Source organism: Mchenga conophoros, linkage group LG20 (assembly GCF_057382185.1).
Source record: "Mchenga conophoros isolate Kocher_MC1m ecotype Shallow Benthic linkage group LG20, M_conophoros_male_GT1.1, whole genome shotgun sequence".
NCBI lineage: Eukaryota > Metazoa > Chordata > Actinopteri > Cichliformes > Cichlidae > Mchenga > Mchenga conophoros.
This window is the reverse complement of record NC_140545.1, coordinates 23,613,771-23,632,738: the sequence shown is the minus strand read 5'-3', so window position 1 is coordinate 23,632,738 and position 18,968 is coordinate 23,613,771. Positions and strand designations below refer to the sequence as shown.

The 18,968-nt window shown below is 37.9% G+C and overlaps 1 protein-coding gene across 2 annotated transcripts; it reads left to right on the top strand.

The window, feature by feature from the left end:
• The first annotated feature begins 1,998 nt into the window (after positions 1-1,998).
• On the top strand, positions 1,999-11,084 carry LOC146550829 (transcription cofactor vestigial-like protein 4). Of its 2 annotated transcripts, none has more exons than XM_085259763.1 (6): positions 1,999-2,091; positions 2,627-2,746; positions 3,832-3,994; positions 4,787-5,012; positions 6,297-6,411; positions 7,333-11,084. In XM_085259763.1, the coding sequence occupies exons 2-6, from the start codon at positions 2,680-2,682 to the stop codon at positions 7,521-7,523; spliced, it is 762 nt and encodes a 253-aa protein (XP_085115889.1). In that variant the 5' UTR covers positions 1,999-2,091; positions 2,627-2,679; the 3' UTR covers positions 7,524-11,084. The 2 variants fall into 2 exon arrangements, with proteins under 2 accessions (XP_085115889.1, XP_085115890.1); XM_085259764.1 differs by lacking the exon at positions 1,999-2,091 and adding an exon at positions 2,102-2,264.
• The last annotated feature ends 7,884 nt before the right edge of the window (positions 11,085-18,968 follow it).

The window sequence follows — 18,968 nt, the reverse complement described above, 5'->3', positions numbered from 1 at the left end:
CGTGACACAATAATAATAATAATAATAATAATCTATATAATTAATTCTATGGAATATAAATTTACCTTATGAATTGAATTTCAGGTCTACAACTATTTATTCATTCATTTTACATTTCACTGATTAAGGGAAATTCTGGGAAATATGATATTAGTATTTTCTGACCCTGATCTCTGTCATTTGTGCAAAATGCCTGTAAACCTGTTGACAGTCAGCTACTATATATCTTTTACTGACTCTGTAGGACTAGTTGTTAGCAGCAATTTGGATTATGTTTAGCGAGCCAAAGCAAATAAATGGTGCTTAAAAGAGGAAGGAGAGAAGACAGCGGGATAAGTATACCTCTAGGACTTTAGATTTGAGCAGGGTCCAGGCCTGCCCTCTACTAACTGTGCCCCGTCAGCTGAATCCTACTGACACACTTCAACTACAAGTTATACTAATTCATAAAATTTAAAGTTAAAGCTCATTTCACTAACAAGCTAGTGTGGGCTCACTTTATTTCCTGAGTTTAAATAATTTAGTGCTTCTGTAGCAACTGTAGTAACTAGAGAGACTAAGGAGTACACTGAATAGATGGGCTTATGCAGGTCAGACTTTGGGGAGCACCCCTCATGTTTCTGCAACTAAAAAGATGTCATTTATCAACTTGTGCAGCTTTAATACATGACCTTACTGAAAACTGCTAAACAAATGGAACTGTATTGAAGATATTGTGTGCTCACAGCCAACAAGCATGGACACGGAGATATTGTGTGTGGTGAATTCATTGATCCACTTCTGTACTGAGAGAAAATGTCTCTTGTGTTTGTATCCTGCTTTGGCATGTTTACAACTGTTACTAGCTGCTATTTCTTTATGAATGTACTATGCATGAATACTTGTAGCTGTGCATCTTGCATATATGGGGTGGGGGGGTGGAATACCAAGATCACTTGAGCCCAATTCTCCCCTCTCAAAGCTTTTGCTAGTCCAGTTTATCAGTTGATATGGTGTAAAGATTTGTGATTAACAGGCTCCTCTGTTTTGTTGCATGCTGGCAGACATTACAGTTATCTTTATGTCACTTTAACAAGGGTGAATTTTGTTTTTGGGGTTGTGGCAGCGTAGTTGAGGAAGATAATATGAGTTTATACATGATCTTAGATAAATGTGACCATTCTCTCGATCGCTGACTGGGGTTGTTGTCCATGGTTTTAATCAAAAGCTAGAATGATGCTATTGGTAAAGCTGATTGTTGCTATATGCTAGTAATTTTGCACCTACAGTGTGTGTGTGTGTGTGTGTGTGTGTGTGTGTGTGTGTGTGTGTGTGTGTGTGTGTAGAATCGGTAGAGAATCTATTGGCTGAAATAAATAATAAGAATAATCTGAAAATAATATTGCTAAAAGATGGTGTACCTTGCAATGACTATTAAACATGTGTGCTATTGTGACACCATGTGGTAGTATCAGTGTATTGAGCAACAAAACCAACCTCAGCTTTGCTTAAGTCTGAAACCCAGCCATTCTAGTCAGATGTCTGTGGATGAGACGCTCCAGCAGGGCCAGGGCATTGTGCCCTCAGTCTGTCCTCAATGTGCTGTGCTGCAGTCAGACTGCAGGAAACTAAACTCACTGCAGTGAAAATCACTGGAAACTCCTCATAATGATTCGTGTAAAATCAACAGCAGTTCAGAGAAAGCAGCTCTTTGTATGTTTACTTTCTTCACATATCAAAAACATTATCTATATGGTCAGTAGTGTCATTAAAAAAAAAAAAAATCAAGTAGCCTATTGTGTTTCACGTTAAACCCATTTCATTTGGGCATCTTCATAGGCTGCGTAGCTTGATAAACTTGAAAAACAATGTTACTTTTAGGATGATAGGATAATTTGTTAATGGTTAATATCAAAGTGTTCATACCGTATAAAAGTACCTTTTAAATATGCTTCAAAAAGCCCCGGTTCGCCTCGTATCTCTCCGCTAGGGCCGCTCAGCTCTTTTGTTGTCTGAGGACTGCTGCTGTGTGAAAGTGCGTGAAGAAGGCAGAGTACGTAGGCAGACTCCGCTAACTATGGTGTTGCCGTAAAGCTAATTTTTGTCGAAGAAGTAAGTATCATGGAAGAATAGGAATACCCATTTTTTGGAATTCAGTTTGTTGGATGTAGACTATTGAACCTAACCTGGAACTAAGTAGATACTGACTTGTAGTTTTTAGGTTTTTGCTAGTTAAAACGAAAACCATTGACCTAGCGCATTGAAAAGTTAGCGACTTGGCTAACGTAAGTTTGTGTCGTGAGTAAAGTAGACAAAGTTCGCTGTCTTGTATTTTGGCTTCAGCAACTAAGCAGACCGCTGGTCACAATACATGTATAACATTGTATTTTAATAACAACAACCTCTTCAATATAAGCGTTTATAAACTTCGTAGTTTAATTTAAAGCTCGCACTGATGAACGGCTAGTAGCAACTAGCTCAGCGTATGCTACGTGTTTAGCTAGCCGCACTAAAGCCTGTAGTCTTCAGTGTCATGAAGTGCCTGTCGTGGAACAAAATAAAGACTAATGTCTTTTGGGATTACCATTAACTGGCGTGTAAACGTATGCCATTTTTAAAAACATGACAACATTTCTATCTCCTTTAGGATAGCTTGCTAACGTTAATGTTAGCAAGTAGCCTGTTCGTGTAAATGCTAGAATGGACATGATAAACTCTCAGTTCCTGGACAAGATGAACAATAACATTGGGAGACTGCACTACGAAGGTAAGTTTGTCTTTTTTCTTTCTTTTGGTCCTATAGTTCCTGAGTTCATTTATAAAACGCAACACGTTGTGGTTTCCCTAAATTCAGCGCCAGATACCCCTGTGTTGTGATTTGCGTTACCCTTTTGACTATCCTGACTCTAGCGTCGAGACTGACGACATGTTTAACAACTTGTTGGTGCGGAGAACAACGACTGTTTTGTTTAATAACATCGCAACTTTAAAATACGATTTTTATAGCCTGTATTTAACAAGTTGGCATTGAATAATAATAACATTCATTTGAAATTTGTAGACATTCCCAAGCTATAACAGCATACACTACAATGCTGCTTCATATGATGTAGCAGTGATTAAGCTTCAGGTTGTGTAACACTCATTTGTGCCACTGCTTAGTCAAACATCTAAAGAAATCAGGAAATGTTGCTCAAAAATGTGCTTTATCATGTTTCTACACACAGTTTCCTTTGGGCTTAGATGAGTGGGTGATTTTTAACTGCTTGTGTATTGCTCTATTGGCTTTTTTGATCAAAGTTTACTTCCCAAACAAATTGCACCTCCATACATGAAACAAAGTCAGAGTCGTTTTATAATAGGAATTCAAAAAAATAAATGTAAATTATAATTTAGTTGCCATTTACTTAATTTATGATCTCCGGTCCCCCAATAAATCTGGTATTATTTTTTTTAATTCACCAAAACCCAAAGTACTTCTCCATTATAACTATATGTATCAAGTGTTCTCCTTTGTGCAATAGCCCCAGATTATGTAATATTGTCAACTTTATTATACGTTATTTACATTGTTTTAACATTATGCAAGATGTACTTAGTCAAACTGGTTTCTACTTTGCTTTTTGTAGCTCATGGTTTATTAAAATCTGGCCAAATTGTATTACTTGGTATATTTATGAAACTCTTGATCACCTACCAGTGCAGTCTCAAAAAGTCAGTTTAAAATGAATTGATGGAATACACAGAGTCCTTATAGTTTACTGTGTTTATTGTGTATTTTATTCTGGAAACTTCCTTTTAGTCTAAATTAATTTAATTAAGTTATTTCTACTACTGAACTCTTTCCCACAGATGAGTCCAAGATGCCCTCCCTTTCTGCCACTATGTCCAATATAAGTGGGCCTCCTCCTCACTGCCCAAGCAAACGAAAATATGGCGAAGAACAAATGGAAGACCGATTCCACTGTGATGAAGACCACATGACCAAAATGAGCAGATTGTTTGCCACCCAGCTGTAAGTGCCTTTAAAAAATTATTATGATTTTGTGTGGGTCTTGAAATTATTGCTGTATTGGCTTTTTATATTTGTTGGATTGAATAAATTGTATGCAGTGCAATATATGAGTTGTAAATGTAATACATCATGTGACAAGAGTCATGCATTACAAACAGGGTCCCCGTGATACTTTTCTGATTGTCATACAAAAATATAAAATTATTAAGAAGCCCTAACAACCTTGTATTCATCTCCTTTTTTCGTTTGGTTTCATTTAAGTCTCGAAGCCAGCATATGGTATTTATTTATTTATTTATTTATTTATTTATAAATAAATACAGCACTCAGTGTTTCAGTGTGTTCTGGCTGTGAAATGTATTTATTTTATCCAATATGGGTAAAAACATTCAGTCTGATGTTATTCACAATACAGGCTGAAAGGAAAAAAATAAATCTGACCATGACTTTAATGATCAGCCTCTTAAAGTTTGATGGTAAAGTGTGACACAGAGAACCCCAAAAAGTTGATTCTGTTGGTCTGGACATACTTCCTTACCTGGTTGATTGAGCATGCATCAAGACTTGACACAAAGTAGTTCACTGATATAAACAAATCTTAAAATGAAGCTGTATATAATCTTAAGAAAAGTCTACAATAATAATAATTATAAAGCTGCACATTACAAATGAAAACCCCTTCCTGTACTTCATCTGTGTCTGCTTAAAAAAAACATCCCCTCTGCACAACAATTAAAACAAAAGTTGTCCACGAAGCTGCTAGTACATTTTATTTTAACTGTCTTTATCAAGGGGGCGTCCCTCTGCTGGAGACAACCGTAGTGAGCACTGGAGCCTCAGCCACAGTCCTGTGGAGCACGTTATTTCCTCCTCTAATGGTCTCCATGGGAACCATCTGTATGCCTCCATTGCTGGCTATGCTGTAGACCAGCCGATACCTCTGACCAAAAGCAGCCATGACATTGGAGTTAGGGGAACAGAGAGGTCTGTCATAAGTGGAACTGTAGAGCGACAGCAGGTACGTCAACTTGTAGCACATAAAGAGAGCATTGTGATGGTTTTGTTGTTGTTGTTGTTGTTTTTTAAAAAGGTTGCACACATTTAATTTTTTTCACCTTTCTTGTTGTTCAGTGAGATATGACCAGTGGATGGATAAAACATGTACTGAAATGCATTTACTGTGTGCAAAACAACAATTGTAAGGGTGTATTGTAAGGCTGGCAAAATCAGTTTTGAGAAACTGTTTAAATACTGACCTATTTAAACCTCTATGGTTTATTACAGTCAACAGTAAAGAAAAACACAACTACGAGCTAATGTGAGAACAAATAAAAATATGAATTTCACTAAGAGGATGAACAAAGAAAATGTTTCTTATCTGCCTGTAAAGACAACATATCAGTTTATTTTTAATATCTTTATATATTTTGGCTTATGTATTTAAGTCAGTGTAAGGAGATCAAAATAACAGATATGTATAAAGGTAAAGGTTGCTACATGTGATGGCCAGCAGAGATTTAATGCCACGATTAACACAGATGACAGAATAAAGACTGTGTTCACAGTGTGTTGGCCATGTTTCCTGTTGTCCTGTTACTAGAGTTGTCTTGCAGATTTGGGGTGCACATAAGTGGTCCGCAGCTGCGCATTCGCTGTCAAAATAAAAGACGTGCACCAGATAAGAAGTTGCAACGTGCGTTTGTGTACATATTAAAGGCACTGTTTTTGTCCGCTAGAGTGGGATTTTCACAGCATATTCTGCACCACATCTCTGTGCGTTCATCATTTGTTTGAAGCCAGCTCACCGCCTGCAACCACTTTTCGGAGAATCCACACTTCTTTTCGGACTCCTTCTGACATTTCTTTGGAGGTGGAGGAACACCAAAGTAATTGCTTAAAGGAACTTGCTTCTTCGACATCTTTAAGAGTTCTAAACAAAGGTCTATCCTCCTCCAGAAAATCTTATGTACGCAAACGTGCGTTGCAACTTCTTATCTGGTGCGCGTCTTTTATTTTGACAGCGATTGCGCACCTGCGGACCACTTATGTGCACCCCTGTGTGTGTGTGTGTGTGTGTGTGTGTGTGTGTGTGTGTGTATATATATATATATATATATATATATATATATATATATATATATATATATATCTGCCTTTGCAAGATGGTTGGAAGTACTGTGTAAATACTTTATGGTTGATCACAGATGGATTAAAAAACAAACAAACATTTAACCAGTAATGTGGGTCAGTAATGAATCTTTTTTTTTTTTTTTTTTTTTTTCTTCCTCCTTTTCTTATACAGAATCGTCCCTCGGTTATTACCTGTGCCCCTGCGAGCAACCGCAACTGCAACCTCTCTCACTGCCACATGAATGGTTGCACTACTAGCCCACCTACTGATCCGAGAATGGCTAATGGTAAGTCTTTTAAGATACTTGCACTAACAAACTAATATATTTGTCTTTCCATGTACTGATTTGCTAAAGTATGACAAAAAAAAAAGATCTAAAAGACCTGTGGAGTTTTAATTTCAACAGTGCTGGGTGGTTGCACAAAAATATATCCAAGTTACATATTTTTATTTTGCTAATTTAACCAATTTATCAACGTTAAAATCCAACTTTGTCAATAATTAAGAGCAATTGCTGCCACAAGTTGGTGTCTCTGTCCTTTGTGTATGTGTTCTCAGTCTCTTTCCAAACATAAAAGTAATATGTGGTTGTACATTGGCCAGTTTGAAAATTCTTGAGTTATCATGCAGCCCTAATCAGATGTAGTTTGAGTTTTTGACTCACTGTTATGCAAACTAGTTTATTGCAATGGTTGCACACAACAAAAGCTTATCCTAAAATGAATTACACCAGTATATTGCACTAGATTGTTTTAAGATTTCTGATTTAGTTTAAGTCTAAACTGAATCATAAAGGCAACCTCTGAAAATGACACATACCTAGGAAAAACTGTAGTGAATCAAACAAATTGTATCTGAATCTGTATTTGATCTATTGTAAATGTACCAAATAGTGTAACAAAATGAAATGGTTAAAAAAAAAAAAATCTAAAAACTAACTTTCATGCACTCAAGCTATTATATGTTCTGCACTTTGCATCAAATTTGCAATCAAAGCTATTTTTCAAAATACCCAGCTGTGTTTTTCCTAGACTTTGATAAGAGAGCATCTCCAAAGCTGATTTTTTTTTTAATTTTTTAAATTTTTAAATTTTTTATTGAACTGAGAAATCAAAAGGTATTTATTCAGTTTTCAGTTTAGATGCATGGAAATAACAATTTCTTTTTGGTCTTCTTCCTCCACGTGATGTTATTCCATCCAATTTAGTATGCGATCCTGTGATTGAGGAGCACTTTCGTCGAAGTCTTGGAGAGAACTACAAAGAAGCAGAGTCTGTGTCTAACTCAGTGTCCATAACGGGTTCAGTGGATGACCATTTTGCCAAGGCACTGGGAGATGCCTGGCTCCAAATCAAGGCCAGGGGTGGGGGCCATCAAACTCCAGACGCTGATCCGTGAATCAGAGGGGAGTAAACATTATAATCACTTAAGTATGTGCAAATGAGAGTAGAGATCGCTCGCTCTCATTTCTTGCCAAGAATCAACTTCCCTTAACCAAGAACAGAGTAAGACATATGGTGCTCACACCGGCTGTTCGCTTGTGGACCTCAAGGGTCAACCTTCTGTTAGCTCAGATTTGTAATCTGAAATCATTAAATCTCTCTTATAATAGAAGAGAATCTTAATATTGAATAGTTGGGTTGACAGTGTTAGTTGTGGAAACAATCACAGATTTTATTTTGAAATGAAAATGAGATTCACAGTGGTCAGTTGTTCAGAGTTCATGCTCTGTTTTACCTGCCTTTCACCTGCCTTGATAGCCAAAGAGTTTCCTGCCTTTCCAATCAACATATAAGCCATGGATTTACTCTTTATTTTCATCTAAATCACACTGCTTTTGAATTTATATTACTTGAAAAGGACAACCAGGTCTCATTTGCACTATTACATTTCTGACCGTTTAAGGTAGCAGGTTACCTGTTTCAGTTGGAACTGATGTGTTCACGAATACATTTGTGATTGTGATAATGCAATTAAGGCTCTGGTCCCCCGCTTTGTGAAGACACTAGCCTAATCAGTCTTCTTTATGATGGTGAACTGGACGTATCCACTGTTGAATAATTATAGTTTCCTGTCTATACACTCACTGTGGGCGATTACTTAATAAACTAATATCACAGTAGATATCTAACTAGACAGCATGTTTTAAATAGCTGGGTTCTATTACAATCCTTATTCTATACTATATATTTACTCAGAATTTATTTTTTATCTGTAACATTTTAGAAATACTCACTGCTGGTACAGTTGTACTCAATATATTTTTTTGTATCCGGTTTTCATTAGTATATGTAGATGTATATCCTAGCATCCATCTACAAGTCACAGCCTCTGGCAAGGTTGTATGAATACAGTTAAATAGGCTGCATTGCTTTTTTTTTTATATTTTATTTTTTTTGTTTGTTAATTCTGTGGAGCTGAACACTGCGGCTTTACACAAGACTGAATACAGCTAAATCTGACTTTCTGTAGCTTTTTATTAGCAGTGACTTTATTTATTCTTCACATGTTGATAGTTTCATGTTGACTTTTGGCAAAATGCAGTGACAACAGATCTTTGACTTTAATGTGTTTCTTTTTGTTGTTCCCTTTTTTTTTTTTTTTAAATGGTTCATTCCATGTAAAGTTCATTAGTGCCTCCCACCCCTCACCTCCTCACAGTAAGCACATTTATTTTTTTCTACAGTAACTACAGTATGCTTAATAAAGCCATAGAAAGTTACAGGAAACTAAATGGTGCATTCAAATTTTTTGCACTTTTTAATTTGTGATATAGAGTAACTGAAACAAGCTTTAAAAAAATCTAGAGTAATTGGTTATTTCGTACATTTGATACTAGGCTGATCTTCTAGCTGTGATATTTTTTTCCCTTAATTTTGTAGTCGTCATTGTTTGGGTCACCTTAAAATGTAACTTATGGTTGAACCGTTCGATACAGTGCTTTCGGTTCAGTATGCATATGTATGAACAATACAAAATTTTTAATTTATTTTATCAACTTTTCTTCTGAGGATGCTGTCTGTGTTGAGAGCTCAGTGGATCTGCGTTCGACTACTCCGCTCAGGCTGCACTGTCGAGCGCAGATCCACTGAGCGCAGCGCAAGGTAGCAAGACCGATGCTAAGCTCCTTGCAACATGGCAAATTTAACCTCCCCCACCCTCATTCAGATCTGGCGTTTGGAACTATTTTGGTTTTCATGTGAAGTATGACCCTGAAGGTAAGCGCATCATGGACAAAAGTAAAACAGTATGTTGGATGTGCCACGCAATGCTCAATTACATTGGTGGGAACTACTGCGTTAGCGCAGTTAGCTCGTTAATGTGTTGACGCCGTCTAGCCCCACGCACGGGGCGATCCGCGGTAGCTCGTTAACAGAGATTTGCCGTATTGTGGTGTTAACGTCATTTCAGATTAACGCTGACAGCACTAGTGGGAACACAACGAATATGACTGCACATTTACTCCGACATCATCCTAGTGCAAAGACAAGTGGAAGCAGACAAAAACAACAAGCACGCATGCTACAAACTTTACCCGCGTCATTTAGACAGCCGTTAGCACATGATTCTCCTTATGGGGACCTAATATGTTTAATATGCTGCTGAGAGTATACCCCAGAAGAAGCGTATAGTATAGCTTTTATTTTGGAAAGAGCCATTTCTCTGTAATAAAGTCTCTTTTCCAAAGATGAGTGATTTCTCGATCAGATCAATTTATTATTTTATCCCTTTGTTGTTTCAGCAACATTAAATTTAAAAACTGTACTTTTGAGTTAAAATATATATTTATAATTTGAATAAATGACAAATTAAAAAAGCATGAACATTTTTTTTGTATGGAAAAAATATTGAACCAAGTATTGAACTGAACAGTGAATTTGCTCAAACTTTGAAGGTAACTACTTTTATGGCTTCATCAAACACATTAATAAAAAAAATCAGCTAATTCGATCAGGTGGGGGCTTTTTTTTTTTTTTTTTTTTCCCCAACAGTAAGAACAACAAAGGATTTCTCCATTGCTTTAGATTTTCATGCACATGCAATATGGGTGTCCTTTTATAAGTAGGCATCAACATTCCATCACTGCTGCCTGATGCCAAGCTGTCACTTCAGTTGTGTTTAGCTTTTACTGTTAAGTATTTTGTCTGTTTTGAATCAAGGTGATGTCATGGTGTGTGCTGCAAAAGTTTTGATTGAGGAAAAAATGAGAAAAGTTTTGTCTTTTTCTGCAGTGACGTTTCGGTTAAGTTAAATTTTTCCTCTTGTCAAATTCTCTTTTGTTAGCGTAAACTATTTGTCCACACTGACTGAGATGGGGGTATTGTAAAGTCTAATTTTGGTCATTTAACTGCCTGTGAAAATCTATACATTTGTTATTAATATTCTGCAATTTTTAAGTCATTGCATACACTATCCTGACTTTATACTTTAATTTACTCACAAGACTATCATTGCGCCGTGCGGAATGATTGATTTTTATTATTATTTTTTTCTTTCGGTAGTGTACTTCTCTGTAGCATGGATGCTCAATATCTTGTAATCATGGATTCTAACTTTCTACAGGTTGATTATTTTCCCACAGTTGTCAGATGATTATTATGTGCAGGAACACAACAGCCTCTTGATCCAAGACTTTCTTTGTGTCAAAAGTACTTCTGTAACACTATTAGTTTGTGTAGGATTTGTTCGTACCATAGTAGAAATTAGGGTTTGTCACAGGATCTGCTTGTTTGACACAAGTAGGGTTTTCAATAATATGTTTGGGGTTTTAGTCAATTGTTATTTAATTTCTGTATTTACACTACCTGTATCTCAGACTGTTTAAGGTGTCATCCAAATACAAAAAACAGTTGTGCATTTTTGTCCTTATTTCTCTGGAAGAAAACGCCACTTTTTTTTTTTTTTTTTTTGTTTGTTTTTTTACTTACATTTCTTCAAAATAAACATATAATGCCTGCCTTTGCATATGTCTTTTTGTCCTTTATAATCACTTGTAACTGAAATTAAGAGAGTAGTGGCAAATACAGTGAATGGTTACAGTTTGAGATTAATTTATTGTCTACACAAATCTGTAGTTAAAATAGTTTTTTTTGCCAGAAAACAATGGGTATGATGTTTGTATGAGCTGAAATAAATAAAACCTCACAATCTTCCCATACAGTGCTGCCTTGATTCAGAGTAGTGTATATGGGGGATTTACACAGTATTTAGGCTGTTTCACTCTAAAGTCTGTAACATTTGAATCTACACTTTATTCATAATGTGAAGTGAGTTTAAGTTTTATTTAAATAAAAACACCTGTCAAAAAAATATTCAGCCTTCGTAGCTCTCGAGCCAGTGTTTAGGTAAATCCTTTTTTCAGACTGTCCTTGACGTGTCAGCAATGTGTTGGGAGTCTGCTGTCTGCCTGGAAGAATAAAGGTGGAGCCTAATGAGACATGCACAGTGTGCTTGCTACAAGTGCTGCAAAAGGCACCTTGACAAAGTGCTGAATTTATTTTTTTAATATTTTTGAAAATGGGGAGCTTGTGTTTTAAAAGACACTTGAATAAATTTGCAGAAACAGTTTTAAAACATGTCTTCACTTTCTCATTATGGGTTAATTATTGTCATGTGATGGAGAAGAAACAAGTTTAATCCATTTGAAAACATGCAATAAAAATGTGCAAGGAATGAAGGGGGTTTGAATACTTTGAATTTGTTGTACAAAAATGTTTCATTGTTTTACATTATTCTGATTAACACAAAAGTGTAGCTGTTGACACTGTATATGGCATGCTTATTCACATACAAGCTATTTGAGGGTTATCTGGAGATGCAAAAAGCTACGTAGCAAATCTGAAGATTATTTATGAAATTGGAATGGTGCAATCACACGGTCTCAGTAATTAAAGCTGCCTTTTATGAACCATCTTATCAGGAATCATTGCTCATGTTCTGTTTTCACTTACTGCTGCTGGTTGAAATGAAGTGGTTTATCAATGTATTAGTGAGACCACTTAAACAAAGTGGAATCAGGGCTGGGGAATGGCAGTGTGTAATGGTGTTTCATCACCTGCTTTTCTGTTACTACTTTGTTAACCCTGTGATTTTTGCCTTTTGAAAACTCTTCTGAAAAGCCACTAACATTGCAAAAATATTTTATTTTCTGTAAAAGATGGCTTTAGAAAACTTGGATCACACTGGGTATGCAGATTAGCAGCATAGTAAGCACACCTCTGGGCTTGAATGAAAACAAACTCTGCTTTGAATATTCAAGACACATTAAAACAAGCCTTTATTTAATTGTTACTGCATTATTTTACTTAAAAAAATGTAATAAACGTTTAAATAGTTACTGTAGCATAGTTGATTTCCTCAGATGTTGACAGGTCAAGAAGTGCGAGTAGAAACTATCCACCTTTGGCGGTGTTGGAGCTTGATGGAATCTGACACTTCACACAACAACTTTGGGGCTTGCAAGAAGTGGCAGTTAAGGGGAACTTTGGAGGTCAATACAAATTTTGGGAAACTAGGAAATGTATGAGATAAAATTGTGTATATGTCGGGCTTACAAACAGAGTGAAAATTCACACAAATTACACAAATGCACTCCTCCACTGTATCATAAGCAAACCCAGCAAACCCTTAAAAAGTCCACTGTGGAAATTTTGATAAAGAGGGGTCAACAAATGGGTTGATAAGAGTTGTTTTGTGCATTTGTGCAAATAGGCTCCAAACTGTGCCACTTGTCCACAATTAACAAAAGTATTTTTGGAAAATATGAAAAAGTTTGATTACACATGAGAGTTGAAATATTAACCTGTGGGTTGCAACTAGCAACCCCCCCCCCCCCCCCCCCCAAAAAAAAAAAAAAAACATTAGATGGGTAGAATTTAAAAAAGAGGTTTTACTAGAAGTCGGGAAGGGTTCCACCAAATATTAACAAACTCTGATTGGAAATTTAATGCGCTCAGTCATGAAAGTGAAAAATTGAAGTTTTGAAACGACTCTCACAGTTCCCAGACTTGAAAGTCTTTAAATAGAACTTAAACATGCTGTTCCCACACAAGGGTATGAGACATCTTAGAACTAATGTATGAAATGTCTTAAATAAAGAACAGAAAGACTTTGAGTTGGCTGCAGGTATTTACACAATGTCAAATGTAGAGTAGGTAAAATTTCCTTAGTACAAAACACAATTATCTTCTATATCTGAAACATTAACTTTTTCCCCAGAGGTACCCATACTTTTTCTAAGCAAATATTACAAATAAAGTTGACAAAACCTAAAGAATTACTCAGAAATGTTGCTTTTTAGTTACATACCTGAATATTTGCTGACACCGTGAGACTTTTTCTTCTCTGTCTTTGTGCTTCGGTCCCTGTCCCATTTGCGGTTGCTAAAATGTTCTCTATAGATTTAGTTTTCCAGTAGAGCATAAAAAGCCTGTTGACAAAGTGGTCTCACAACAGCTGTATATTTAATGTCTTTCTATTTCTACTTACTGGCTGTGTGCGCATGCAATAAATTATACGGCCAAGTTGGCTTGTTCTCCACAAGCAGCTGACTTCTTCCCCTTGACATTGTGGTTGAAGCCTCTTTGCGCTCAGCTGGCCATAGATGGTGTTTGTTTGATTTGGTGTCATGGTAACAAAAGGCTGGATAATTACAGCTGGAACAATCCGTTACTTTTAAGGCAAGAAAAAGGGGAAATTATTGCTGGTGACTCAGTGGTGGGGATTGTCTGATGGACAATTAAGCATCAACCCAGAAAAAATGTTATCCCTTGAACTAATAATGATGGAAAACAATTGTAATCGTATCTGGGATTTTGTGATGTCTTCTTTTCAAACAGCAGATGGCGTTGTTAAACTGCGCTACAGCACGCACAAATTCTACAGTTGCTGAAGATCAAACAAAGAGCGTCATCATCCTGGGAAGGTTGATGTGGATGCAGCATTTCTTTTAGTGTGTCTATTGGTAATATGCAAATGCACTTTGCACATAAAAAGGTTCTATAAGTAACAATACATTGCTTTAATGCTGGGAGCAGAATGCGTTGCTCTCAGTATGTAGATTACTCAACATGGCCCCATATCCTAGACTTCTGCTTTCAAGGGTCTTTTATGACATTTTATTTTACATTCATTTTTGAATTGGAGAAATTCTGGTGGATTAATGATTTTTTAAAAAGGTGAGCTATAAATAGAATTCTCAAAGGCAGAATGAAAATGTAAATTAGCTTACCTCCACTTTACTATAGCAAATTTGATTTCCCCCTCCCCCCCTTTTTTGTGGTTTGGTGTTGCTTTCACCCCTCAGGCTCAAATCTGCTCAAAAGCCCCTCCAACAGACCACTGCCTCCACAAGATTAGCCAGCCATTCACCAACCACAATGCCCCTGCTTCTGCTGCTGCACCGTGCCTTCCAAGGAAGCCTCCTCATGTGGGATTACGGGGAGGAGATCCACATTTTCCTGCTTGCGCAAAACCAATCACAGATACTCACAAAACCGACTCACACAAGCACACACGCACGCACGCAAATATCAGGCCGCATCGTTAGTCGACACGAAACAAGTGTCTAAATCAAGATGACACATCAGGGTCATGCCAAATTCAGCTTGGCCTCTTCAATGTGTGAAGGCCACAAGGAGCATGACATCTGTGCTCGGGATGGAGGACTGGTCTCTCATTCGCTGCCTCCTGCTACAGCTGTAACAGAACGGACTCTGCTGCTTTCAGACGTAGTCGAGACAAACATATGTCGAAATCTGTCCTCGTCGTTTTGTGCTCTCTTGCTTACCTAAAAACGAATGAACAAATGAAAACAGGCTCCGGATTTATAATCGGTCTAATTGAATAAATGCATGATTTCACCATAGACTCAATTTTTTAAAAAGTGGTCCTTGGAGTGTCAGACATGTTGGCTCACATATTGTGCACATGCTGGCCTTCGCAAATGGCTGATAGAGATCTCATTCATTCGTTTGCATAATTCCAAATTTGTTGTGCCTGAATAGAATCCAAGGCTGCATCCCTATCTACAGCAACCCCCCTGTGCACAGTGTCTCGGGAATTTGCATGATTGCCTGTAGATTATTTGAACATCATCTATTCCCCCTCCTCTTTTTCTTATTTCTGTGGCTCTCTGCTGTGAGGATGCACACACATCCTTGGGCAAAAGAATCTAAAATAGATCATACGAGCAACTGGAGTAGATGCACAGGCACAGGAAGCAGCTCACGGGCAGACTTGAGTCATGCTGGCAAGATCATGCACCCTGAGCTGACAGCCCAACACACCCGATTACTAAGCATGTCATTTCTAAAATGCAGCCGCAGCCTCACCATAGGTCATAAACAAAAGAGGAAAAGTTGAGATCCAATGCGGGCTTACACCTATAGGACTCCTGAATGTGTTTTAATTACGCGCAGGGGTCTTTTGTGCTTTAAGAGTGACCTGATGAACGTCTCTGGCTCAGGCAATTGTGCCTCATTCATTGTGTCATGTGGACTGCTGGCAATGGCATAACCTTTGTGGAGGGAAGGGAAGACAACACGGTCACTCTAGATAACAGTCTTGCAATGAACAGAAACAGACCCTGTCAGGCCATCTCAACATCAGTTTTCAGCTGCACACCATTACAAACACACTCTACCAATCACTCGTTGCCTTTTCCGCTCTTCCTCCATCCATCAGTTAAGACAGATCCTTCTTCATAAGGCCTCCTTGTGTGGCACGCAGGCTACACTGATTTGGCAGGATCCTATACATACATTTCTCCTTTACATCCCTCTACACTCAATCAGCTTCATTATTGACCTGCTTTGCTGAACACTTTGGCGGGCCATATCGCCGTATGGTGCTCGATACAGCCAGTGATCTCCCACTGATTTAGTTGGCTTAAATTCCTCTCTTTTATATATTATTGATTTGTAAATGATTGATTTAAAGGGCCATCTGCTGCACAATAGCATGAATGTTCTGTTGTTTTGTTGTTCCTTTAAAATAATAAATTGCTTCCAATTAGGACAATCAAATGATGCGCAAATATTTCTGTTTAGTTTGCGACTCCATTCTTACTAAATGTTATAACGACACCATATAATTATTTAGATTTCCTCTCTTAACGACTGACAGAAAGGATGTGCATTGCAACATTGGGTTTTGGGCACTGAACAGAAGATAGATGTTTGAACCATCACTGAGGGGCATTCTCATCTCTCATTATACAGCTTGTTAGGGCCCACATTACAGCTGCTCGACTGAGCACCCATAATAAGGAAAATGACCCAACACCGATATGAGCAGTAATGTTTTTCTTCTCACGGCCGTCTACTACTGGCTTCCATGGCCCTATCTCTTTCCTCTTGTCTGTCTGCCGCCCCCCTTTGCCACAGCACCTCACCACCACCAACTCTACCACTCCCCCCTGTGTGTTTGGCAGTCACACAGTGGGCCATGTGTGTGCTGAACACGTTACATAATGCCCTCCTTTCACTGCACTCCAGATCAAAGAGAACAATCCAGCACAGAAAAATTGCTCCTTGCTGATTTTCCTTCTCTTCCACCATCGCATTGTTTTATCAGACTTCAGTACCAAGAGACTGTACAGTAGATTGTATCATTATCCGCTTCAGCATTCCCCTTCATGTTGAAAACCAAACAGCAAAATGGGGAATGATCTGAGGTTGACTGTTAAAAAAAAGAAAAAAGTTAGGTCGGCAGGGCATGACGATGCTCCAATTGAGCCTCACTTTTGGAGGTCAGAAAAAAAAAAAAAATCAAGACAGTAACAGTCAGTATGCTTTAATAAAATGAATTTAAATATCCTCAGGCTACTCAGCTTCATCTTTTTCATATATCCTGAAAAAACCTGTTATAATTATAATGAAAACTTTTTTTTTGTAAGAGGCTTTCCAATCAGCATTTTGCAAAATTCTCTTTTAATTCCACTAAATACCTGACTAGATGTATGCACGAATCCAGCAACGAAACAGTCAAATAAAAGAGCAGACCATGCCACCTCTTTTTCATGCTAAAATAAAAGTCTCCATCAAGAGGAGGAAACAGCAGCACAGAGAGACAAAGAGCAAGAGAGCATCAAACGCTGTCAGAGGGGCTGGGCCTGTCCACAACACTGTGAGGATTGAAGTAATGAGTGTGTGCTGGAGGGACATTTACCTCTATTTTGAGACTAAAGGGTGAATGTAAAAAAATATAATGCACCAAAAGAGCTGAAGCTGTTCATTTTTCAGAATAAATGCTCTAAAGGAGCAAACACTTGCCAGTGTGCCTTGATATGTGCCATGACATAAGTTACATTTGATACATAAAGGTATACATGCCATGTATACAACATTTTTTCTCAGTGTCTATCTTCACAGTGAGCGTCAGCTGATTTAGAAGTATTTGATCCCCTCCAGACAGCTGGGATCAGCAGCAGTCCTTATCTCTGTTAACCCCCCAGTGATGGAGAGTGGTTCACTGGTCCAAGGGAACAGAGTGGCTGGGCTATCACTGGCCCTCAGCCCGGGGGGAATGAGCAGGTGAACCAGGAATAAAAGCATCTTTAGGACAGAGCACATGCTTGCAATAGTGCATAGCAGACCATAAGTTGTGCAGCTGCAGCATCAAATGAATTGCGGGGGAATGGGAGAGGGCAAGGCTTCAGAGTGGGTTTGCCGCTCAAACTGTTATCACACCTGACAGTGTCTGGTTTGGGATCCAGTGGTGCACGCGGCATACGTAAGCGGCTGGTCATCTGTAAGGCAGAGTGATAGGGTGTGACGTGTCACACGCCACATTAAGCCCAGCCAGAGGATGTGTTTGACAGACCACAGGAACTTACTCCAGCTTTGCCTTGACTCATATTGTCAGACCTACTTGGTAGTTCCAAGTTCTCATGTGGAGCCTTAATCAAATACAGACTTTGATTACAGTTTCATCCATGATTTTTATTTACGTTTTTTTGTGTGAATGTGATGTGTTCATGATGTCATATCACAATGATACCTTATTTTCTTAATATATCAAACAGCTTATGGCAAGACTATACAAGTTTTGGTTTAATATGCCTCCTTTAAGGTAAAAAGAAATTATCCAAAATATGTAATTTGTATGTTTAAACATAAAAATTCAGTTAACTTGTAATAGAAAGAATAATTGTTTTAATTTTAGTAATCGACTAGGTGACGTGTATAAGTTTTTACCAGTGAACAGTATTTTCAGGTGGCAGTCATGGGTGAATTTCCTGGTAGGCCAGTCCCTGGCTGCTGAAACTAGCTCTTGGGGAAGAAGCCTGAGCTAGTGCACGAGGTTCAGAGATATCATCTGGATAGATTGTCCTTGGTGAGAGGTGGCAGAGGTGTGTACACTAGTATCCCCCCAGTTCACTGCCTGCATGTTGGGATTTTCCCAAGTAGATGAGAAAGTGGCTTCCTTGCACTAGCTCAGGCTTCTTCCCCAAGAGCTAGCCATTGTCTTGCTGGGAGACTTCAATACTCATGTTGGCATCAACAGTGAGGAACAGCCTTCCTGATCTGAACCAAAGTAGTGTTTTATTATTGGACTTTTGTGTCAACCACAAACACAGTTCAAGCCATGCTCCACTCCTTCATTGTTTACCAGTAAAAATATATGAAACGTTATAATATGTATTTTATTTTTTAAATCAGACATTTATACTTACATACTCAAATGTTTACAGACACCAAGCCTCCCATTTTACTGCTGTCTACAAGTTTTGATATATGTGTGCATGTTTTAGGAGTAAAATTATGGTAAAAATGACTTTTTTTCATGGTGCTCAACAACCATCTCCATAAAACTCCAATATTCTAGCGAAATAGAATTTTT

What these genes read in the sequence shown, in the direction of transcription:
- LOC146550829 (XM_085259763.1), top strand. Translation starts at nt 2,680, where the DNA reads ATGGACATGATAAACTCTCAGTTCCTGGACAAGATGAACAATAACATT. An exon ending in GAACTGTAGAGCGACAGCAG is followed by an intron (nt 5,013 to 6,296) that starts GTACGTCAACTT and finishes TTTCTTATACAG; the next exon opens with AATCGTCCCTCGGTTATTAC. An exon ending in TGATCCGAGAATGGCTAATG is followed by an intron (nt 6,412 to 7,332) that starts GTAAGTCTTTTA and finishes CATCCAATTTAG; the next exon opens with TATGCGATCCTGTGATTGAG.